Source organism: Carassius carassius, chromosome 45 (assembly GCF_963082965.1).
Source record: "Carassius carassius chromosome 45, fCarCar2.1, whole genome shotgun sequence".
In the NCBI taxonomy this organism is placed as follows: Eukaryota; Metazoa; Chordata; class Actinopteri; order Cypriniformes; family Cyprinidae; genus Carassius; species Carassius carassius.
The window spans coordinates 11,238,787-11,265,216 of NC_081799.1; the positions used below are offsets into that span (position 1 = coordinate 11,238,787).

The 26,430-nt window shown below is 34.7% G+C and overlaps 1 protein-coding gene across 33 annotated transcripts in view; it reads left to right on the top strand.

Moving 5' to 3' along the window:
- Positions 1-4,985, top strand: part of LOC132127880 (protocadherin alpha-C2-like) — a 149,848-nt gene extending 144,863 nt beyond the window's left edge. For 30 of the 33 annotated variants that reach the window (XM_059540130.1, XM_059540118.1, XM_059540127.1 and 27 more), the window contains 2 exons: positions 1,510-1,628; positions 3,114-4,985. In XM_059540130.1, the coding sequence (XP_059396113.1) occupies positions 1,510-1,628; positions 3,114-3,346 (352 nt within the window). In that variant the 3' untranslated portion in view covers positions 3,347-4,985. The remainder of the gene's footprint in view (positions 1-1,509; positions 1,629-3,113) is intronic. The other 3 variants (XM_059540100.1, XM_059540091.1, XM_059540111.1) reach the window with 1 other exon arrangement.
- Positions 4,986-26,430: the final 21,445 nt, after the last annotated feature.

Consider the following 26,430-nt stretch of genomic DNA (forward strand, 5'->3'; position numbering starts at 1 on the left):
GGAATGCTGTGTTTAGGTCTTACAGATTATGTGTCCTGCAGCTTCCAGCGACATGCTGTCCAGTCTACACATATAAATGTGAACACAAATTACATGCAGTTGGTTCATTTGAGGATAAGGCTTTTGGATGTGTGTGTATCGCTGAGAGCTGTTTGTTGCATCTTGCTCTGCGGGTTGTCATTGCAGTGTGTTTACCTGTGCTTAGTAAACTTGTTTGTTCCAATTTGATTTGTTTTGGCTTTGTAGAGCCAAGTCTGTGAAGTCTGTCCCTAAAGAGTAGAGAAATATTTCTGTCCTTATGTTTGGACTTTGCTATCAATCTGTTTGTGTGGGCAGAGAAAGAGAGTAAAGATCTGCTTTTTAGTTATGCCATTTTAAAACTGAGCAGCCTGTAATAACCAAAATATACTTAGTGATAGTTCACCCAAAAAAAAAAGAATGACCTTGTGTCATTCCAAATCTGTATGACTTTTTTCTTCTTAGAAACACAAAATATTCAACACACTACTCAAACTTGCATCTTAAAAAAAAAGAATAAAAATGTACGCATTTATGAAACAAAATCTGTGAAATGACAAAAATGTCTACCCAAATTAAAAACACATTGAAAGACTTTAATATAAGGGCATCGTGCACATTTTCCTAATAAATGTATGTCCCTTTGTCCATTAACATGCTTATCTGAAGCTTATCAGAAGATATTTTTTTATTATTACTTTTAATTTATTTTTGACAGCTTTAATTTGAATCGACAGTACTCAAAATAACAGAGTAGACAATAGCTTGAGGGACAAACTATAAACCTTTATTACAATTGTTCAATTAAACAATAATAATAAAAAAATCTACACTTTAAATACTCAAATTTACATCTGCTGATATGTCTGCATGTTTTATTAGCCTGAGAACATCAATTGATCGAAACGTTGCTAAGCTAATAACATTTTCCAAGGATGCAATTTTGAGTGCTGTGCAGGTGTTTTTTATTTATTTATTTATTTATTTATTTATTTATTTATTTTTATCTGGTCTATACTAGACTGCATATGAATTGGATATGCGAGGCGCTATATTTTCTATTTAGCATTTTACAGATGAAAAGAAAGTTTATAAAGGTTTGAAATAACATGAGGGTGAGTAATTGAAAAAAAATAGGGCGGACTAACCCTTTAAATAATGCTAATTGTGACTTGATTGAAGGGCAAAGTGTATTTGTTGTCAAGCCACATGGTATAAACAGACACAACTGTATTCTGATCAATGTATCTGTCTGTTTACTTCATGTCTACCACTGCTTCTTCGACTTTAGCTTCCATTTTCAGACTACACTGCACTGTCCTGCCCTGTCACACAAAATGGCTGTCTCAGCTAATGAACCGGGTACATTTATGCTAGCAAACATGGTGGCTGCTGTTCTCGTATATGTGTGAGAGGAGAAATGCGAGTAAAAAGCACCATGAATGTGTTTGAGTGTGTGTTGAGTCACTAACCCTGTTCTCTGTCATATAGGGCTGGAGCTCGTCCTGATGAGGCAGGTGCCAGCGCTGGTGTGATCGCAGGAACAGGACCGTGGCCCAACCCCCCTACCGAAGCTGAACAGCTCCAGGCTCTGATGGCAGCAGCGAACGGTGAATCTCAATCTCACTTATTATTCCATCTTTTTTAAAAGGAGAGCAAATAAGAGAATGAGGAGAAAGCATTAGCACAGACTTGAACCAGAAATAAAAGCATAGCCAACAAGACATTTTGCTTATAAAGTGAAGAAAAAAGTCTGCAAGAGATATCCTTCAGGCTGATCAGCTTTACAAGCTAAATTTTCAAGATAATCTTGCTGGTTAAGCTAATTAAGGAACCTGTTGGGGGCAAATCAGCCCAGGAGCATCCAAAACACATCATATGCTGGTCTTAACAGCAGTATGTCCACATATATTGTATTGGATGTATCAGTACTCAACGTCAGATTCTGAAGACCGGTAATAACTGAATGATGTAACGAATGAGGGAGATAAGTAGTGAGTGAGAGTAGAAAGAGGAGAGAGAGTGTGTCTTCCAGAGTAAAATGGATCCCACCATTTATTGACTGTTAGAGAGTCAAATTAGTTGAGTGTAAAGAGACAAAGGAGCCTTTTTCCTCTCCACAGCTGCAGTCAGAATGACTGTGCTGATGTTGTTCTCTAGCCTAGATGACAGTCTGTGCTCTTTTTTAATGTATCTGAAGTGTTTTAAGAAACAGTCATGAAATCTACTCTTTTTTTGTTTTTGTTTTTGTAAGTAAACTTAAAATGATAGAAAGTTCATAGGTCATCATTTACTCACCCTCAAGTTGTTCCAAACCTGTAAGAGATTCTTCAGCTGTTGAACAAGAATGCTGTTATTCAAACAGTTGCCGGTAGCCATTGACTTTCATAGTATGAAAAAAAAATACTATGGAAGTCAATGGCTACCATCATCTGTTTGGTTACCAACATTCTTCAAAATGTGTTCAGTAGAAGAAACTTAAGGGTGAGTAAATTATGTCATAATTGTGTTTATTTTTTGTGTGAGCTATCCCTTTAAGTGGCCTTTTACTTAATTAATATCATATAAATCTGCTCTTTAGAAAATATGCTTGTACGTACACTACAAGTGTAGTACTGTTAAGCGCACTTCTTTTTAACATGTGGGTTTGGTTAGGTTAACAATTTCATGACTACAATTTCATCATGAATTTGTGAAAAAAGGAACAGATTTATGATGTGGTAACAAAGGCAGAACTGCCTCACTGCTGTTAGATGACGATGCCACTTCCATTTGCAATGCATTTCACAAGAACTGTGAAAATCTTGTTTTTTTTTTACTGTGTTATTCTTGTATATACCCGCTTCAGTTCTCTAAGCACGTTGCTGAGTATGTGATGTGTGTCGATGTTACGGCATACATAATGCATGGGGGGATGGGCAGGCAGAAGCAGGTCACTGAGGGAGCTGCAATGCGGTTTCTGAGTGACTGAATTATGAGCTCTGTGCCGAACCAACCCATCTATAACCTTTCCCATCTCTCTGTCTCCTGTTCTTTTCCTGTCTCTATACCTCCTTCTATTTCCTCTTTCTTTCTCATCCTAACATTCCTCTCAGAAGCAAGTGAAGCCGCTGCAACTCTCGGCCCTCGCTACAATCCACAGTATGGCCCAGACTACCGCCAGAACGTCTACATCCCAGGCAGCACCGCCACCCTCACGGCCAACCCTCAGCAGCAGGTACCCCAGCAGGCCCTTCCCCCTCCCCAAGCCCTTCCTCCTGTCGAAGCCCCCAAGGCAGCTCAGACGCCCGCCAGCAAGAAGAAGCCTACTAAGAAAGACAAGAAGTAAGACAGAAGCGTGGAAGCACTATCAGAGCTGCAGAAATATGTCGCAAGGATCTGAGCATCTCCCCTCAAAAAAAAAAAAAAAAAATTAGTAAACAGTTTAAAGTTTGGTTAAAGAATCAACCATCTTTAGATTTAAGGTTCTTTTTAAGTGAGGTTTTTATTTGTTTGTCTTAGATTTCCTCAATTTTTTATTGTATTTTGACTTGTATTACAATATCTTACTCAATAACTCCAAAAGTATTTACTGTTTTGCTGTCGCTGAAACAGAAAGAATGACTAAACAAGAGGAGGTGTGTTCAGATCCCTGAAGCTCTTCAGATAACTGTCCTGTAAATAGCATTACTAAAACAAGAAGAAAATATACATTTCTTCTTTTATTTTTTCGAAATGTCATGTTTCAGCCTTCTTTTTGTGATTTTTTTTTTTCTCTCGATGCAAAGTAGATGCTTCTTGTGGTTACAAAATGTAACGCTTGTAGGCTTTTTAACAATGTGCCACAACTCTCAGCTTGACTTAATGAAGGTTTTGAGCTGAACTATGCAGTGAAATGGGGATATTAAGAAAAAAGAGGACACAAGAAAGTTAATTTAATTAGTTCTCGGGGTAAGAGGATACATTTATGTTCGGTGAGACACTGTTGGCATGGTATTTAAAAATAGATTCAGTCTTCATTAACTTCTTAATAGCTAGTTAAGCAGAGCTGAATGTTAGGTTAACAACATTAACTATTCTTTGCATTTATTTCCTGTTAGCTTGGTAAAAGAATCCTAGAAATGCAAGTAATGTTAAGGCTCAGAAAAGATTATCTAAATTTTTTGTCAAAGTAAATGCACTAGGAGTTAATGGAAAACTTGAAGTAAATTAAAAAGAAAGAAACAAATAATGAACATGTGGAAAGACTAATGACTAACTTAAGTGCAACACTGTACTTGAATGGATCTTAGAAGGATTCTGTCCATTGTTCTACACAACCACCACCTTCACAGTGTATATAAAATGTGTAACCTGTCTGTACAAACATTAGAGCCACAAGGGCTGGCTGTTACAGGAATGTTTCAGTATTTTTAATAAAAAGCAACAACAACAACAAAAAAATGATAGAAAAAAGATCAAGTGTAGTGTTGTAGGAAGAAAACCTTCAAAATCATTAACTAACCAAACTGTACATATACAACTTCTGAAAACACGCAATCGTAGCTTAAGGCTTGTGGAGTATGTGCATATTTTTGTGGTTTTCCCCCTTGATTACACTTTGAACTTTTCTTTTCTCCAGTCACCTAAAACTTTGAAAGATAACAGATTATACTTACTGTCTTTAGAGTACCACCCCTCCCCACATCTTGCTGTACTTTTCTGTGCTTGTAATTCCAATCAGTCGGTAATTGTACTGGAATGCCACTCCTGTCTGTTTGACTATGATTATCTATCTATCTTTATATATATATATATATATATATATAAATGTCTGTCTGCTGCTTGGCTACTTTCCTGTATTTGGCTGTGATTCCTTTTAAAGAAATGCTTAGCACCTCATGTTACCCTTTTTATTTTGTTAGCTAACATTTATATTGCTGTTGATTTATGTTTTACTTTATTATTGGAACACTTGCATTTGAAATAAAATTTTGTCAGAACTCACAGTCACGGTTGAGCTGTATTTTTGGAATTGCTTTGTCTGTGAACACAGTTGTTGACATCTGACTCATATCCAACTTTATTCGAAAAGTTGGGGTCAGTAAGATATTTGAAAGAAACTGCTACTTTCATTCTGCAAATATTAAACAAACTGACCAAAAGTGACATTAAAAGGCAATAAAATAAATTAATAAATAAAATAAAATAAATACAGTTCCTAGACATTTACTCTTAGAAAAAAGTAGTGAATAGTTATTTTCAATTGTAATCATATTTCACAATAATTCTATTTTTTCAGTTTTGTATTATTATTATTATTATTTTTTTTATTATTAAATAAATGCACCGTTTACAAGCTTAAGAGACTTGGTTTTGAATGGTTGTTTATGAACAAGTTTAATGACTCATAATCACATTTATATTTTAAGGTCATTGTCAGGAAACTAATGAATTACTATGTAATTAACAGTTGCATGTTTTTTTGAAATTCAGTAAAACAATAAATTAAAATAAATTAAAAAGAATATAATCATATATATATATATATATATATATATATATATATATATATATATATATATATATATGTATATATATATATATATATATATTTTTTTTTATATTTATATATATATATATATATATATATATATATATATATATATATATATATATATATATATATATATATATATTGTTTTCATTTATTATTATATATTTTATATACTTTGTTTTATGAATGCAGTGCAAAGAAATACAATGTGCATTGACTTTTTCAGGATGTGTCTGTGACCCATTTTAAGAATCATTATTGATTCAGGTCAGAAAGAAGAATAAGAATGCTGGCGTCAGAAGGAGGGAGCTCTGCCGAGATTTCCGAAGTAGGGCATCAGCTCTTGTTCTATATCCATATATAGCAGAGACACAGCCTACGTGTACAGAGGCAGTCCAAATGATAGAGAAACACGACTCTTCACATTACTACTAACTGAAGATTGTCCAGAAAACCGTACAATCAAAAGATGAATAAAACTGCCTGATGTATTCTAAAGCCCATGCAAGATCCTAAACACCTGCTCATATTAAAGCATTTGAAATATTTAATTACTTTCAAAACCATTAACCCAATCTGCTATTTGTACGTTCAGGGACATTTAGAGTAATTGCTGCTTTGTCTAAATGAATTGTGGGGGAAATTATTGCTCTCATTTTCAGCTTAAAAAACAAACAAACATAAAACATGTATTTACTTGACTCACCAGCTATTACAAACCAACATATATTGAAATGTTATGAACAAAGTGTCAGCCACACACAATAATGTTGGTTTCTATGTTAAAGTGACTACTGATGTAGCTAGTAATGCTACCTCCAGTCCAGAGAGTGGTTTGAAGTGAAGGTCACGTGATCTTGGATTCACTTACACAATCACATTATAGATTGTATCGAGTAAAGCCGAGAACATGGTCAAATTAGATGAGTTTCTTTAAAGGTTTAACCCTCCATTTTATTAAAGCAGACCTGCTCTCAGCCAAGCCATTTCCTCTCCCCCACAAAATGGCCGTCATCTCACACAACTGCAGCCGTTGCCTTGGTGATGAGAGAAGGACTCCAATATTCTGAGAAACAGCAGAATGCGATCAGAATCAGTCGTGTGAGATGCACATAATACAGCCTCCACACGCACGGCAAACAACACAAATCACTTACCTCATTGGGGTGAACAGAAATATCCAATATACAAAATAATTTCTTAAAATTCCATTAGCTCAGTTTTTTGATAGGATGCATTAAAAGGGCACAGTCTTGGCCTTAAATAAACCAAAGCAAAAGCAGATTAGAGGTTAGATATCTTATATATCGGATATATTATTTACCAGAATTATAAGGACTATCTATCTGCCATAATTGTATGCACTATCCAATTGAAGGTGTTACAGCTATATAAAGCTGTCCCTACATAATCTGTCTAAGATGTTGTATCAGGACATGATAGCATTAACACACTGCTTCAGACGGGCAAAACTCCAAGACAGCAGCTGCTCCAGCACTAAACTCTCCATTTCCTCTCTGCCACAGAGATTCTGCAGCAAATCAGCAACTCAACAAAATCACACTCAGGGTGGCATGAAAGACCAACCACTGCTGCTGACAGAGAACAAATAATATTCTAAACACTCACAATCAATCAATCAATCAATCAATCAATCAACCAATCAATCTATCTATCTATACAAACACAGTAGCTAGCTAGATAGATAGATAGTTTTGATTAAAACAGTAAAATCGGTGATATTGTGAAACTCACATGCATTTAAATCTGCAGTTTTCCATTTTAAAGTATTTTATTCCTGTGATGCAAAGCTGAATTTTTAGCATCACTCCAGTCTTCAGTGTCACACGATCCTTCAGAAATAATTTTGAGATGCTGATTTGCTGTTCAAGAATAATTTCTTCTTATTATTAATGTTGAGTTCAGTTATGCTGCTCATTTATTTATTTATTTATTTATTTTAAAGTCTCTCTTTTAAGGATTTGTTAATTAATATAAGGTTCAAAACAACAGTATTTGTTTGAAATATAAATATTTTGTAACATTTTAAATGCCTTTTGATATCTACTATGAAACAACATGAACAAAAAAAACTTATATTAATAAACATTTAATGAATCTAAGGCATCTGTTGTTTCTTATAAATATATAGAAACATTTACATATAATAATTATAATTATTATTATGATTATTATTATTTTTATTATTGCTCCAAATAATAATATAAATACTTTGCTATACATAAATACATACATACATAAATCGAAGGCTTCACTATCTGACAACATTCAATGGCACCGTTTAGGCGGTTCAATCAGAGCTGCCTGCATAAACAAAGTCATTGATCAGAGCCTGCAAATCATATAGCCTTGCCAGTAAATGTTCCACACTAACAGAAGCATCGTAACACATGAGCAGGGCAGATGGTCTTTTCAGCTGCCATTGCACAGAGCCATCGGTCATTCCATCAGGGAAAGGTCGGTTCCTCTTATAACACTGCAGATAATTATTCGTAGTAGATCAGCTGACCAATAATGTCCTTCACACTCAGCAGATAGTTTCTTTCAAATCATTCCAACTTTAAAAATAACTTGTTCAGGTGGCTCTAATGTACTTCTCAAAAGAGCTACATTAATTTGCTCACAAAACTGCATGACGGATGGTTTGGTGTTTTTTTTTTTTTTCTTTTTTGGATGCAGATTAGATTTGTTGCATCTCTTTGCTTTGTAAGACAGCACTGAAGTCATTCAGTGGGAAAACAAGAGCCGGAATAAAAGGACTCCATCTGCCAGGCGAACGAGCGCCCGGACCCCACCCCTCCATTCCGTTCCTCCCCCCACCTTGCTCACACACAGGGAATATGGAGTCAACAGCCTCAAAAAAACCTGCAGCTGCCGTTGCCATGGAAACAAGGCTGTTAGCCGAGCCCGCCCACCAACACAGGGATTTTGAGCATCCAAAAAGACATTTTGAGACCCTAAGAGAATGGGAGGGGGGTGGAGTGACTGTCTTTCTCTTCATCTTGTCATGAGGATTGGTAGAGAAAGATGAAATGCAAAAGGAAATGAATCATATATAAATCAACAAGGAAACAATGAGTCAACTGAGCCTTCACAAAAACCCGCCCTCTTTAGTTACTGTTTATATGTCCGATATATCCGACTCTCTCGCTACACATGATTTTCTCACACAGTATAAAAGATACTTGGCAAAGCGAAGAGGAGACAGACAAGACAGTGCAGGTTACTTCTGGTATGAAACCAGGTCTCAGGTTTCAAACTGTCATTTTGTAAGAAATTCAAACAATAAATATAGTTTTGTGGCTCTTTAATGAGTCATGACAGATCGCTGTAGCACCTCAATTCAAGCCGTGCGTGAACCGATCATATTTTCATATTTACAAAATAAACTTAAATGAACATCAGGAGGTATTATTGCAACCGTGGAAAGACGTCAGAACTCATAATTTTTTCATGTTAAAGTCCACCAAAGATAATCTACTTTTCTGTCTAATTTGTTTTTTGTCGGACAAAATGGTGGAATCTATGTTATGATTGGTCAGATCGCCTGTCAATCATACTCTTTGTGAAGGGACAATTCAGGGCTGAAATAACAGAATCAAATACAGATGTCTAGAAAATCACCACCAGAGACTGTAGCTGAAACATGAAATTTAGAAAATTGTCCTTTCTTCCCTTTAGGCATTTCGCTCCAAGCAGATTGCAAGGAGTGTGAAAGATTCATGAAGTCGTCTAAGGAAAGCAATGCTTCGTTGCCCCATTAGCGCAACATGACGTCAGCTTTTCCCGTATACCACCACCAGCAGTTTACTCTTTCTCTCTCTCCTTTCTCCCAAATACCTTCCTTTTTTTCGGCTATACAGTTTCTTTCAAAGGCTGTCTATATTTATAGATTCTTGTCAGTGGAGTGGGTCCTTGTCCTATATAATATTCATAGACCGCAGAGGCTCTGCAGAGCATGGGTTCATAAAACTGCTCTGTCCCCCACTTCCATCCACCGTGGCCGTTTCCATAGCAACCTCGTATCCTTAAAGCTATGTGCCAGTATGCATTTCACTACCACAGGCTTCTAGCCTGAGCTTAACCCACCTGTGCAGCAGCTGTGAGCATTTTGCAGGTCAGTGGAGTAGGAAATGTACTGAAAATAATCATATGCAGCCCACTAAGTCTATTGTCTTTCTTTTAGCTCTGTGCCAAAAACGATCATGTTTAAAGCTGCATACAGTGTGGCATCAGTGTAAGAAGATTATTGTCGGTCTGCACCATCCCCCTTTACTCCTTCTGATCATATTTCTTCTGAATATCTCCTTCATGTTTCCTTGCAGGCTTTTATTTTTTTATTATTCGTTTGTTCTTTTTTTTCTAGCAGGTATCAAAATATGTATGGCACGCATGGAGAGATGCCTGCAGCAAGTACACACAAGCACACACACACACACACACACACACACATACGGGGAGAGGAACCTCACCATGAACAAGGAGCAAGGTAACTATGGCAACAGACAAAGAAGGGATGACGACATTTCGTAGGGTGAACAGTGGAATGAAAATAGCTTGCAATAAAAGAATAATCTTATTTTTATACTGTGTCAATTAAACTGAGGATGCAAATGTCCACTGATTCTTTTCAATTAAATCTCTAATAGTTTATTTAATTTGTAACACTTTACAATAAGATTCTATAAGGTAACATTATAGATATAGATATAACGTATATAATATTTAATTACACAATACAATACAAAGTTAATTACACAATACATGTAGTTTAATATATTTGTATATAATATTTATAGTATAATAGAAATAATAATAATACCCTTTGTATAAAAACAACAACAATAATATTAAATGTATTTGTTAACTTTTACTAATTTGTTATATTAGAGATATAAATTGATGTGTGTGCAATATATAAATGTATAATAATAATATAAATTAATTATATGAAATTTACTTTGGGAACATTTACTGTTTTTTTCTAATTCTTACATATTTTTTTCAACATGTATAAATTAGATTGACATAATTTCTTATGAATTCATATGAATTAACAATGAACAAAAATACCTATTTTATCAATAATTTTTATATAATAAATAATGTTAGATTACATTAATAACGTAATTATATATTTATAAATGTATATAGAAACAAGTGGAAATAATAATAATAAAACAGTTTATTGATCTGCAATTAATTGTTTTTAGCATTGTGTTATTTTACTAATGTCTACATATAATCTTTATCAAAATGCATAAATTAGATTTACATCATCTCTTATGAACTTATAGCAGTGGTGGACAGTAACGAAGTAGCTTTACTTCGTTACTGTACTTAAGTAAATTTTTCAAGTATCTGTACTTTACTGGAGTAGTTTTATTTTGAATAACTTTTACTTTTACTTCACTACATTCCAAAGCATAAAATCGTACTTTTAACTTCACTACATTTCATAAAACATATCGTTACTCCCTATAATATATCACGTGCTCCGACACGCAGAAGCGGTGTTTGATTCATCATGAACGAACTGAGTATTTTCAAAATAAACTTAAATCGGATCGCAAATCGCACCAAACGATTCGTTTACGAATTAGAATGATCCGATTGCAGCCTACTGTCTATGGATTGCAGCTGTTCTGGAGTCGACCACTCACTGATTCAAATGAACCGTTTGTGCGAGTCTACAGAAGTAAGAACTGGGAGATCTTGTGAGCGCGCGTGCGTCTGCTGTTGCTAAAAGTAAGTTACTAATGTCGAAATTTTGGATTAATTATTGTAACTGAAAATCATATTTAGGTCAAAATTGTCAGTTGTTTGGGAACTAAATCCGTTGTAAAGAGTGATCTGTTTAAGCCCACTGAAATACTCGAGTGCAGACGATGCAGACACATCAATTTTAGGTAAAAAAAAAAAAAAATTAATTAAAAAAAACACACATTAAAAATACACAGATTAAATACAATATCTCATGCACGTTCAAAGTCCCCGCTGCCGTAATGTTAACAGTTTTATTAAAATGCTACCATCCCTATGTGACGTCTGTTTTTATATTGTTTATCAACAGTAACGTTTGGATTAACTAGACGAGTAGACAGACATGAATGTTTATTCATAACCGTACTGAAAATAAGTAAATATTGTTAGCTGATGTTAACTGTCTAGCTAACAAGCTTGCTGGTGCTAAGTTGAGGTAATTTTTATAAATAATGTCCAAATATTTTTATTCAACCACCTATATATATATCTATATATATATATATATATATATAGATAGATATAGATATAGATATATAGATTACATCTGGGGAGAAAAGAAAGGATGTGATGTTCAGAACATGGTAACTACAGTAATTATCAAAGTGGGAAGAGATGCACCCTGTTTGGCCAGGGGTGTTTTTACACCACAGACAAGGTTTGAGAAGGAAAAAATCCAGGGGCGTAGCCATCTTTTCAGAAGTGAGGGGGACAGAAATTATATATGTATATATATATATATATATATATATATATATATATATATATATATATATATATATATATATATATATATATATATATATATATATGTAGGCTATATAACATTTCTTTAATCTATATAGCTTACCAATCAACAGTTTTTGAACAGTAATATTTTTTATGTTTTTAAAGAAGTATCTTCTGCTCACCAAGCCTGCATTTATTTGATCCAAAGTACAGCAAAAAACAGTAATATTGTGAAATATTTTTATATTTAAAATAACTTTTTTCCCTATTTGAATGTATTTTAAATTGTAATTTATTCCTGTGATCAAAGCTCTATTTTCAGCATCATTACTCCAGTCTTTAGTGTCACATCCTTCAGAAATCATTCTAATATGCTGATTTGCTGATTATCAATATTTAAAACATGAGTATTTTTTTTCAGTATTCTTTGATGAATATAAGGATCCAAAAACTAGCATTTATGTGAAATAAAAAGCTTTTGCAACATTGTACACTATATATCATTCAAAAGCTTACAGTCAATATAATTTTTGTTTTTTGGAAAATAAATTATAGAAATGAACACTTCTACTTAGCAAGGACTCTTTTGTGGTTTCGAGTCTCAGGCCGGCAACACCATGACTAAGGTTCTCTTGAGCAAGACACCGAACCCCCAACTGCTCCCCAGGCGCCGCAGCATAAATGATGCCCACTGCTCCGGGTGTGTGTTCTCGGTGTGTGTGTGTTCACTGCTGTGTGTGTGCACTTTGGATGGGTTAAATACAGTGCACGAGTTCTGAGTATGGGTCACCATACTTGGCTGTATGTCACGTCACTTCACTTTAAATTGATCAAAAGTGATGATAAAGACATAATTTTCTATTTCAGATTATTCCAGATTTCTATTTCAAAATAAATGCTGTTCTTCTGAACTTTCTATTCATCAAAGAAACCTTATTATTATTATTTTTTTTCTGAAGGATTGTCTGACTGGAGTATTGATGCTTAAAATTCAGCTTTGAAATTTCAACAAATTACATTTTGAAATATATCCAAATAAAAAACAGTTAATATAAATAGGTTAGTAAAAATATTTCACAATTTTTCTGTTTTGCTGTACTTTGGATCAAATAAATGCAGACTTGGTGAACAGAAGAGACTTCTTTAAAAAATATTAACAAGCTTACTGTTCAAAAACTGTTGACTGGTAGTGGATACAATAGGCAACTTAAATTTTTCTCAAATTTCTAACTTTTAATTGGCTTAGAAATCTATAACTGCTGGACAATAACAAATAATAATGATTTGTTTATATACTACAAAATGTTTTTGTCAATTAGCACTGCATTGTTCATACTTTATTTATCACCTGCCGAAGATGACTTGAAAAACCATATATTATTGCAATCGTATGTTTAATGTTTTCGTGTTTCCAAAAGTTTCTGGCCTTTTTTTTTCTGTGTAAAAACTGCTTTCATACAGCGATTTTGCCCATATTAGGAATTTCCTGATATGACTTTCTGCGCGAGAGCGCCCTCCGGCTTCGAGTATGAATGAAACACACACTGCAGGAGAGTTCAGCACTCTGTGATGTTCATCTCGCTGTATTCTGGGTCCGAATAAAATATCAAATCATGTGCAGACTATCCCGTCTCTTTGAGCTTAAATCTATATTTATTCACACCAGCTCTTGAAAACCTCTATGCGAACACACGTGACCGAAAAAGTGTGGGGGACGAATTTCCGTGATATAAAAAGTGTGTGTGTGTGTGGGGGGGGGGGTTATATTTTCCTTTAAAATGTTCTTCCTAACTTCAGGCCTTATTATCATGTCATATATATAGTCCTAACTGTGATGTTCTGTAAAACAACAAACTTTAAAATACTTTGTCCTTACTGGTGAAAATCAGATGGTCATCTCTGTTTTCTCTCATGTACATCACAGTGTAAGCTTTCACAGTTAACATCACTCTCATCAGCGTAGTCCATATCAACAACAAAAATATATCTTGACTCCAAATCCCAGGTATTTTGAGTAGTAGGATTATTAAAAATATGTGCGAATATAAAATTTAATTAAGTAGCCTATATAAAATTTCAGTACTTTTTTACTTAAGTACATAAAAACTCGAGTACTTTTGTACTTTCACTTGAGTAAAATTGAAAAAGGAGTACTTTTACTCTTACTGGAGTAATATTTTATTATTTGTATCTGTACTTTTACTCAAGTACTTGATTTGTGTACTTCGTCCACCACTGACTTATAGGAATTAACCAACAAACAATAATACCTGATTTATTAATAATTTTATATAATTAAAATGTTATATTACATTAATAATGTAATTATATATTTATACATGTATATTGAAATACATAAGTATATAATAATAATAATAATAATATATTGATAACTTATTTAAACCCAATGCAGACTAAACATTTTTGTTCATTGCTAGTTCATGATATCTAACATGAATGAGCTAATTTGATAGTTCATTTAATCTTTAATGCCATTAATAATCAGATAAAACTCAAAAAGGTACAAGTGAAAAATTTTTTGTACAACACTTTAATTTTTTCCCAAATCTGACCAAATCTGTCAAAATACAGGCATAGATGTTCATTTTACTCACAGCAAAGTCACAGCAAAGATGAAACTATAGAAAAATATATAATAAACCATGCTGGTCAATTGTATATAGTGCTTATATAAACAAATTTGTATATAGTGTGTTATTCTCTGATGTGTGTGCTATAAAAAAAAAAAATCCCTGTTTTTTTTTTTCCATTTTTAATAATAATTGTGGCTAAACAGCTGTGAGTGGGTGAGGGGGCGAGCGTGGGTAGGGCTTAACCGTTCAGTCGGTCACTAGAGAAATGTGTTGTTGTCTGTGCAGGGCCTGCCCTCCCCTATTCCTTTATGTAGCCTGATTACGTCTCCCTGCCGTCTGATTGTGGGTCGAGCAACTGACTGGACTGATGTCACAGTCGATACAAGCCGGCAAAGAAAAAGGGAGAGACAATATACTGTAATCTAGTTCTGTCAGTCAGCGTGTCGCTCTGATGCACACACCTTGATCAGACAAACCTAAAGTAACAGATACTCATACAGTTGATCAAACAGATACACGCAGCCTGAAGCCTTCAAGAGGATGTGACCTCACACAATGACCCACCCTGTCATCATATCAATCACATCAGCCCTGACTATGACCATGAAAACTGCCCTAAATTCACATACTAAACCACACACCCCCTCTCATTCGTGTAGCAGAATGTGGGTGTTTTTTCCTGGAGTGATTCATGCATGAATTATGTGTAGGCGGTAATGTAGTGAATCCTTACACAACATACATCAAACAGAAACTGTACAATATCACCTACCACTGGAAATACTTTGCTCACATAACCAGTGATTCATTTTCAGACATAATTCAAGTGCCCCGGATGTATTTGGACACATATGCATTAAATATGAATCTAATAGCATCACAGTAATAGCCATTTCTGCAATAACCTGCATTTTAGAGGCTATATTAAGTCAAAGCAGAGTAACCAACAAGTGGAGCTTACCACATTCAACTGTGAACGTGTTCCACTAACATTTGACATCCAGGAAGTGTCTAAAAGAAGTGCAAACTTTCTTTGAAATACATGCCACAAGGTTTGATATCTAATGCAAAAACATGTATTTATTTAGTTTATTTGCAGTCACTCCATTCGTAAACCACCACTGTTATCACATCCACTGGCTTCTCTATATTTGAATGTGAACATGAGGTGATGATGAGGTGACGGACGCCATTTTGTGGGGTTAGCCTGAAGCTAATTGAGTTGTGACAGACTGACAGATGAAGGGCAGAGTGATGAGATAAGATGCCTCTCTCTTTGGTTCTGCTCTAAACAGCCATGGAAGTGTGATTCCACACTGTACACGCTTTACACACAGCCATGTAATCTGAAGCGTGTGTTTGCGATTGGTCTCATAAAGGCTAATGAGGGTGACTGTAATTTAACAGGGAAGAAGATGTCTCTTCAGATGAACAGACTTCCTTTGCTTTTCAAAAAAGAATAAATAATATCTATCTATCTATCTATCTATCTATCTATCTATCTATCTATCTATCTATCTATCTATCTATCTAATGTTGCTGACTTCAACAAAAGGGGAGACAACAGTAGGGACTTTGTTTCTCTCACAAGGGTGAGTTGTTTTACCTGGAGACTCCCACACACTTCCTCCAATCAGCTAACAGCTACATCCAGTTCTCATAGCTGATTGGCTATCTGTGCCCTCAAGCTGAATAATGTGTTTAAGTGATGACTGAAGCAATCGGCTGGCAGTTTAGAGGAGACAGACTGATCTGGCTGTGACCCCAGGCATTTTATCAACCTTGAAGAGAAAAAAAACTATTACAATTAAACATTTAACACACAAAAATATGAATATGTCTGAAAATGGTCATTAAAAACCACTGATATACAATTATACTATTTGTAATCACAGGATTACCTTAGTTAACATGTGAGCCTGAAGAGCAAGTTATCTGACTGACCTGTTTTTTATCTTCAACAACTTAAACAATGATCACATCAATCTGACATCTGATACATACACTGTTCAGTTCTGCTGATGTAGAGTTTGCATCATAACTTCATATATTCCTGCCACTAACAAAGACATTATATGAAATATAGCTAATTATTATTTATTTTTTTAGATGCTCACAGTTATAAATGCATTGTTATATTATGTTACAAAATGCATGTATTAAGATTTATCAAAGCATATTTCAGCCATAAATAACCATTTCCCAGATGTCACTACTGTAAAACTGTGCTAGAATCAGGGTGAATTTGAGATGATCTTAATCCCTCCTCAAAAAATTTCCGTCCAGGCAGAAATTAAATGCTTTCTAGATGTTAGACAGAGATTGGTAGAAGTTTCATGAGGAATAAAATCCAAATTGTCCAACAACTTTCTTTCAAACACAAGACAAATGTAACTAACCCAGATAGCACAAGTACTGTAAGATGACTGTTAAAGATCATTTGATCTGGAAAGCATCTGCTGTGTACAAAACTCAAATAGATCTGTAAGATGTCAGTTTTAAATACATTCTAAATCATCAACATCTTAAAGGCATCTAATAAACATCTATTTAACATCTGATAGGAAATGTCCTATAGACGTATTGCAGATGAGCAAACACTGCAAACAATGGAGTAAACAGGGTTATTTTTTTATATATGTTGCCCAAAACTCCTTGACACACATTTTGCTATTCTGAGGTCGAACGTCCAAATGCACGTGCTGAAAAAAAAAAAAAAAAAAAAACCCAACTGGTTGATCTCATCAGTGTTAAGCTCAGAGACAGAGGATTAACAGAGCTCATCCCTGCAGAGAAACACACTGTGAGACACACTGATCACACACCAGACCCGCACACCCACACACAGCGAATGTGCCTGCTATTAACACCATGCTACTGACAGAGACCACAGCACTTGAAATCTGCTGACAACATCCTCATATATCTCTCTGTATGAAAACACACATCCAGCAATGAAAATTAGCTTTTGATCACTCAAAAATGGTAAATTTTCACATGTAAAGCACATCTAAATGATTTCAAGACATGTCCATGCAGTAATGAAGGAACTCAGACACAGAATAAGAACAGAGAGAGAGAGAGATAGAGGGAAATGGATGGAAAACCAGAAACGGAGGGGTGAGATACATTTTCATATATGAAGCTGCACAGCAGCCATTTTTGATTATTTAGGTCACAGTAAGATTCTGAAAGGGTGGGGTTGGTGTTTTTAACCCTTGATATGCCATGCTGATTGAGTATGTGTGAACTGGATGGTTGGGTGGGAAACATGGAGAGTAAAAGAGGCAGTGACTGACGGCATTATACCCAGCTAATACAATATTCGGTGGGAAGATCAGAGAGGAAAACTGCAGTGACTGTTTTGTGCGTATGTCATTGCCTGAGTGCCAAGGTGAACAGTTTGCTGGTAGTGTCACGAGAATCTGTCAAGTGGCCACAGCTGATAGAGCAGATGTCGGATTTAGGTCAGAAATGTGTGAAAAACTGTGTGAAATCACATGTGAAATCATAATAAACATATTACAGAATAATACCAGTAACAGAGAGAATACAGTCACATCAGTTAAGAAGACAAAGCATTAGAAACGGAAAAAAAGACTACAGATTAAAAACAACAAACAAAAACAGGTCAGATGAAGAAAGGAGAGAATGGAAGGACAAAAGGAAAAACAACGAGGAGGGGTGTAGAATAAAGAGATAATTGCTAGTGCTGCAGACTAGCGGCGCTTAGGAGCATTGCAGTTTCAATATGCTGTAAACAATATTTATCTGCATAATTCTTCTGCATGTGTTTATGGTGATGTGGTCTCATGCACTCTTTTACTGTTCATCCTGGTCATATAAGACATCGGTGATGTCACCTTCAATCCACTGGCTATTATATTCCAGACTCGAAGTGTGCAGATGTAAAGCTTGAGTGCACTAATGGTCCATCTGTTCACAAACACAGCCTGAGTGAACCAGGACAAAGACCTTGTGAACATTAACTCTCTCTTTACCTCTATCTGCGGTGTTCTTGAGTAAAACAGGCTTCTTATAGCACTACACGTACTGAAGAAGAAGAATATAAAATGCAATGTCTCTAAACTTCAGAGTTGCTTCTAGAGTTTCTATTCTGGGATTTGACAGCATTCAAGTTCCATTTACACCCCATTCCTGTGAGGAACAATGTGTTATGATGCAGGCATGAAAAAAAAAAAAAAACACTAATTGAATTCTGCACAAATGGCCTGATATAATGGGAGTGAAGCCTTGATACACAGGGGAATAAAACTTTATACCACTTTGCCCTGAAGACAGACATATAAAAGTAGGTCACTCAGTTAAAGAGATATTTTAAATATATAAGAAAGGCAAAAGCATTACCAAAACTGTTAATTCACAATCACGAACTAGATTAAGTAGAAATAAATTTCTATACTATCTTAATTTGAAGCAAATATGGGAAAATTGTAGAGAAGTTTGAGGGTGTATTCGGGTTTACTAGAGTAGGTTGCTCATCAATACTGGAGTAAAGTAAATTGCTTCACACTGGCTCTACAGAAAGTGCTGAATTATTTAGTACTTGTGTATGAGTGTGAACACACTGCCATTATGATGGTAATTGTTATTTAGTTTGGTGGCTGTGCAGATGTCTCTTTCACTGAGAGACTGATGGCATTTTGGTATATGACCTATAGACATTATTCACACACGCAAACACACACACGCGGCTCCATTCCAACACAGAGCGCAGCAGACCAGGCTGTCTGAAGTGGCACATGCTCAGCCTTTGTTCTCCAACACAAAGCTGTTGGGGAGACAGAAAGGGATCCGGATTTTGTGAGAGAAGGGAAGTGTGTCCGGGAGGAGGAAGCAGTGTGGAATACATTCGTTTAAGACTGTACTTTTAAATGTGACCATTCTAGCAGCAAAAAACACTTGCACACATATAAAAGAGGTAAAGATTCAGACTCTACCAAAGACAACATCGATTTTCACCAATAGCACTTTGCTCATTTGCAAAACAAGCCTGTGGCCACACATACTGACTGATTTAGAGAGAGCACAGGAGTACTAACAAATATTTTAAATGAATATTTATAATAAAGTAATATAATATCAATATCATCTATTCTATTAGGACAAAATTAACCAGAACTGGCAGATTTGTATTTTGTACTCAAGTTAATTCTTACTAACTTAAAATATCTTAGTAAGCTTATAGCCCTATACAAAGCTATCTATTATTTTGATTATTAGGGTTTACAGTGCTGTTAAAGACTAAGAGTGTTTATGAACTTAAATCAACAACAACAACAACAATAATAATAATAAAATGCATCCTTTAAAATGTTTATATTATTATTATTATTATTATTATTATGTAAAAAAATGTCAGTTCAAATTTGAAGAAATCTCAGATACGCTGACCTCTGATAAGGTTGAGATACAATCACATCCGATGCTGCCGTGAGATGACACTCATCCGACAGTGCTGCTGTGCAGATCGTTTAATACAGTCTGTAATCTGATAAAGACTCCAGTCTGGCTCATCAGGCTGTTCACCCCATCATGTCTGCCATCCAGATATCTTAGAAAGACCACAAACAAAAACATGGTGATTAGTGATCATGTGACCGAAAGAAGGCAAGATAAGGATGAAAACACTAATACTGTAATGAAAACAGATGGCACATCCCTAACCTCCTTTACCGGATGACCTTTTATTTATTTATTTATTTATTTATTTATTTATTTATTTATTTATAATTTTACTTCATATCAGCAAAGGCTATATTCATGGCAAACTCAAAATTAACAAAATGAGAAATAGTCTTAATAACATTAATAATTGAAGGAATTGTATGCAAACATTTAACTATATATATATATATATATATATATATATATATATATATATATATATATATATATATATATATATATATATATATATATATAAAAAACAAAGAAAATATAAATTATATTAATATAAATTGAAAAATACATTAATATATAATATTTATATTTGATAGAAATTTAATAACATTTTAAATTAAGAAACACATATTCACTATTAACTAAGTGTTTCCTCTCAACGAAGTAATATTTTGGTGTTTATTTATTGATAGTAAGGTAGCTACAGTATGTGCAGTAGTTTAGGTATGGGTCAGATTCAAGACTCAAGGGGGCATGTAGAATAATGCATTAATATGTGCTCTATAAGTACAATATATATATATATATATATTATATTATATTTAATATATCTTCATTGTATATATTTTTCCTGATTACCTTAATCTGTGCTATTCTACATACGGTACATAGAACCTCAATATATATGGAGGCTCAGTTTGATCAGCTAAAAAAAAAAAAAAAAAAAAAAAAAACAACACAATCCCTAGAAGCACAGTCACACGATTATTAAAGTTTTAGAACAACAAAACGCTGTTAATCCCACAATGAGGCTTTCATCTTGTTTTTTGATCATAAATACAAATACTTCTCCAGCATATCAGCCATCAAAACATTATCTTCCTCTAAACGAATTAGAAAAGGCAGCCTCACTAAAATAATCACTATTACAAAAGTTTTATGGAGACAGACATAAAATTATTATGGACCTTCCATTCGTATCTCTGGTATATGAGCATAAAGCATAAAGTCAATGCTTAAACAGCAATAGATGTCCTTATGACCTGGAAAAAGGTCAAACAAACAACATGTTGCCCTGCTTTGCAAATCGCAATCAAACTGAATTAAGTGCTCCCTCTTTCTCGCTCAAAGCTTGCTTTCTAGGGCAGTCAGTCCTACACTGACATTATTCCCCTACTGACACAGTTTCATTCGAATCTCCCCACTGCATCTTTCTGATGGTCTCTTCCACATGACATCAGCACTTTCCTACAGCAGTATAGGACCTATACCCCATCTAGTGGGCATTCTACTCTTAAAATTTAAGAATCAGGCTCCTTATGAAGCACAAATAATACCCAAACAATACTGCACTGATATGCTTCCATGCATTTCACAATTTTTTTTTTTTTTTTGTCATTGATGTTTTGTGAAATTCACATGACAAAACATTTAAAAACAAACATATATAGTTCAATAATAAAAGACTATAAGCATATATATATATATATAGAAAATACATTTAAGTAATTATATTTACTATTGCCATTTTGAAATATAATTACTCTACTTAGAATAATTGATTTAGTCACTTTTCTTAAAGCAACGAAACCAGCACCATCTGGCTAAAATCGTGAAAATCTTTTACAGTCACACAGCTCCGAATGCATCTATCCCAGCAACACTGACTACTACAGGACACAACGCAATGTTGCAGCTGACCTACTAACACACAAATGCGCACACACATACACAATCAAACTGAAACAAGCTCTTATTTCTGCTCTTTACAAAACAACACTAACCTCTACTGGTAAGAATAGAAAACTACACCTAAATTGTCTATAACTTTAAAGGTATATAAAAAAACACCACAGCACAAATTAGTCACTAGCATTTAATTCTCATTTCTGTTTTCTCCACTGGCCAGCAAACCAGAAAATAATGGAAATGAATGAGGACTCATCAACCAGGAAAAAGTCCACCCCAGGATTTCCTTCTGTTAGCATGTGTTACAAAACACCCTGCACAAATGGAAAATGTTAAAGGAAACATTTTTCAGGTTTAATTATATGTAACATGAATTCATCATACAAAGTAAGGTTGCCTTCATTTTTGGTTTATGAAAGTGTGGGAGACTAGAAGGCATAACTCTCACACAGGAATGTGAGGTATGACAGCTTGAGTAGAAACAGATGTGCTCAGGCACACAGAAAAGACACTCATGGGGCATTTCGAATGCAAAGCTGGGGGAAAATGAGGACCGGAGTGGCAGCAGGGCTACTATCACAGTGTCAGTGTACTGTAAGCCATAAAGTCATGTACTGATTAGCCAAATGCTGTTTATATATAAAACTGTATAAAGAAAGAAAGAAAGAAAGAAAGAAAGAAAGAAAGAAAGAAAGAAAGAAAGAAAGAAAGAAAAAAAGATATTTTTTTTGTCATCTTAGTTGCCAAGGCAAAATTGCTCATTTAGTTTAACTTGTTGTACTAAAATAAATAAAACTGAAATTAAAATAAATAAATAAATAGCAAAACCACACAGCTTCATTACTAAAGCAATGTAAAACTAAAATAAAAAAAATAATAATAAAAAATAATAATAAAAAAAAAATAAAGAAAAACAGTTGCCACGAAAAATATTTAGCGACTTAAAAAGTATAAATGTCATTGCATTAGACAGGAAGTAGCATTTTTATTTTTTTTAAAGAATGATTAAAGGCAGGCTTTCTTGTCAAGGAAAAGAAAAACATTCACAAAAATGTTCAGTTTAAAGTATTGTTACTGATGTTATTATTAACATTATTTTAATGTGATGAACTTGACCTGAAATTGAGGATACCTTTTTAAATAAATAAATGCATTCATACATGTATACCACTTGGTTTAAAATAATAATAATAATAATAATGTCTAGCATTATATTGTTTACTTCTCTAGGTTTGTAACTCTGTTGAATGCCATTTTTACATTAAATGGTTTGTGTGTACAAACACATTTTTTGTGCAGGAAACGAAGATGGATAAATGCAGAGAGAGAGAGAGAGAGAGAGAGAGAGAAAGGACATGCGGTATACAGTATAAAGGACACTGCATTGTCTCTGCACTGCTGTTCTACGCATAGAAACCGGAGACCATCTGTTCTTCACACATTCAGACAAAGCTCTTACAGAGTCCCAGATTAGTGTAGTCCCACAACTCCAGCAGAATAAGTGAATTAGATGCTTTCATGCTTCCCCCCCCCCCCCTTCCTGCTCTCTCCTCTCATACACAATCAGCCTTTACCATTTTGAATTGTTTAAGAAGCTTTGAGAGATACGAGTTCTCTCTTTTGGGCCTAAGCAGATAAACTGAACAAGAAGCCTTCACCTCGTTCCCAAACACATTTTCAATCCATCCAGTATGCCTGTATAATCTTGCTCCCACACCCCACAAATGGATCACAGCAGTGGCCTACACTGATAAGAGGGTTTACAGACTCCAGAAAACAGCAGGGCTCTTTTTCAAGGTCTTTAATAACAAACAGAGACAAACAGGAGACACACAACTACACAAACACACACCTGTAAAAACACAAATAAATGTACTGTGATACTGGAGTGCCCCCAACTGTCCTCACAATAAAACTGCAAAGGAATGAAAGAGGAGGACATTCGAAACCCCTTTTTAAAACGACTCATTTCAAGCTATAATGATATTAATTATATAAAAGGGTACAATGTAGAAGAGTAAAATGTTTTGCACATTTAAGTATATGAACAAAAATCACATATAAACCTAACAGAGCTAACACAGCTGGGCATACACACATTGTGGATGCAAATATTGTCTTTTATTTGCAAATTTGCAAAATATGTGACCCAGAATGCAAACACTTATATGGCAGTGATGGATGACGTTTAGAAGATGATTTACATGAGGCCGGGAAAGGTAATAAGAGAGCATTCAGGTTTCGTTTAGTCCAACTCCAGACAATTGTTTTTCGAAGTTATAAATAAAGGATTAGAGAATTACATTTGACAAAAAAACAGTATTAAGGTCTTTTTACTTAAAAATGTTATGTTATATTGTAATCATTTATGACATTTGCTAGAAATTTCTGAATGAAAATTGATTCAAAATAAAACCCACACCATTTTTTTCAGTGTGTATTAGCCACATATATATTGTGTAAATTGTTTAAACGTTTAGTTTACACAAAAATTAAAATGCACAAAATATGATTTTATAAAATATGTTGGAAACCAAACATTTTATGGGGAACAAAAACACAGAGTCGTTTCTCAAAATACATTCTTTGTATTCAATAGAAGAAACAAGTAATACAGGAGTAGCATGGGAGTAAATGTTTATTTATTTATTTTAAACCTACTTAAAAGCCTAAGAGCACAAAAGACCAGCATGTCTAATTCTGTTCCAGTCATTTCCATTTACCCACATTCTTCCAGAAACAATCTGACAGCTGTTCCAGGAATAACCTAACACTATAGGGGTCAAGCTAGCAGCTGCATTCAGTGGTATTCTTACTGAGGGAACCCCTACATCTCTCTCACAAACACAGAGAATATATATATATATATATATATAATTTTTTTTTTTTTTATAAAATTTAAGCCTTAAGAAATGTTGACTAAGATTACCTGTACTCTGTAATCTCTCTTTTTAAGGTCTTTAGATAGAATGAGGTCATAGTCAGTATTTTATTTATTTAAAAAAAAATCCTCATTTACCCATGTTTATATATGCACACATTTCTTATTTATTTTTTAATTATTAATTTCTATATCAAAGAGGACGTAATTTTCCATGCTTTGGAAATAAATGTTTTTAAAGATGACTCTTCACAGTGGACTTTTCTTTGTTTCTTACACAAAAACACTTGGAAGAGAAACAGATGAATTAATTAAACCACAACTGGTTTACAAATTGTTTTGGTAGTCAGTGTGTGTCTGTCCTTTTTAGAGTCCCCTTAAAACTCTGTGTCAGTGGGCCTGTAAGGCAGTGACTAAGCATGATACAGAGGGGGAGGGGAGAGAAGGCATAGTAAGTAAAAGTTTGGTTTTGATTTAGAATAAAATCTCTTGATACAAGTACTGTGGTATTTTGTTAACATGGAAGATGCGTGTTAAAGTTACAAAACATCTGCGAAATGGCTAAAACTTTCCTGGGGAGACACACACAGCCCTCATCCATAGTTCAATGGCGCCCCCTACGGATCACTAAAAGAAGTGAAGCGCAAGACAGACATAATAATTAAAATCTATTTTTATTTCCAGAGACTCCAGGGCACAAACTACAGCCACATGATCATTCCAGACATCAGCAGACTCTATAGTAATCATCACATGCATGCTCAAAGCATAAAAACTGTGTAAAGCAGTGTAATATGCGTACTAAAGCTGTGCTAGCTGAACAGTTTTTCACTTCTGTCTTTCTCAAGGACACGTTCAGCTGATAACATGGATGTCATCATGCAAGTGGAATGTCCATTTAACCACTCTTCCCCCACACGGAGTTAAAGAGTAACAATGTTAGTTCCGTCTGTTCTCATCTTTCTTTCTGCTGTCTTACTCTTTTCATTCCTTAAAAGGTCTTGAGCAGTGGATTTACTCGGATGCCAAAAGTGAAGGGGGTGGGACTGACCTAGAATTTCAACATAATGTGAAGAAAACCTGATCCATCCAGTATTAACCACGCTTTCTCTAGTATTTATTGAATATAAATAAATACAACAAAAGATAGATAGATAGATAGATAGATAGATAGATAGATAGATAGATAGATAGATAGATAGATTTTTCATTTGTCATGTTGTTCTGTGATGTAAATGTGTGGTTTTGGAAAAAAAAATATTTTCCATGGGTTTTTGCATTGTGTCTCTTTAAACTTTAAAACTCAAACAATACCTTTCCCGCGTGTGGACGCTTGGCGCGAGAACAGCATGCGTGTTTATGCGGCATTCTCTTTTGCCTCAAACTTACTTGTTTCCCGGGAGATTAAATAAAGTAAAGAGGGAGGGAGGGGGGAGATGGATGAATGGGATCCTTTCATCCTGTTAGCCCCAGAAAAGCAGGAAGAGAATAAACTCCGGGCTGGCAGCTGGAGTGCAGGAAATGTCGGCCTTGTGGCAGATGGTCGGGTGGGGCCTGGAGAAGGGGGAGAAAATGGG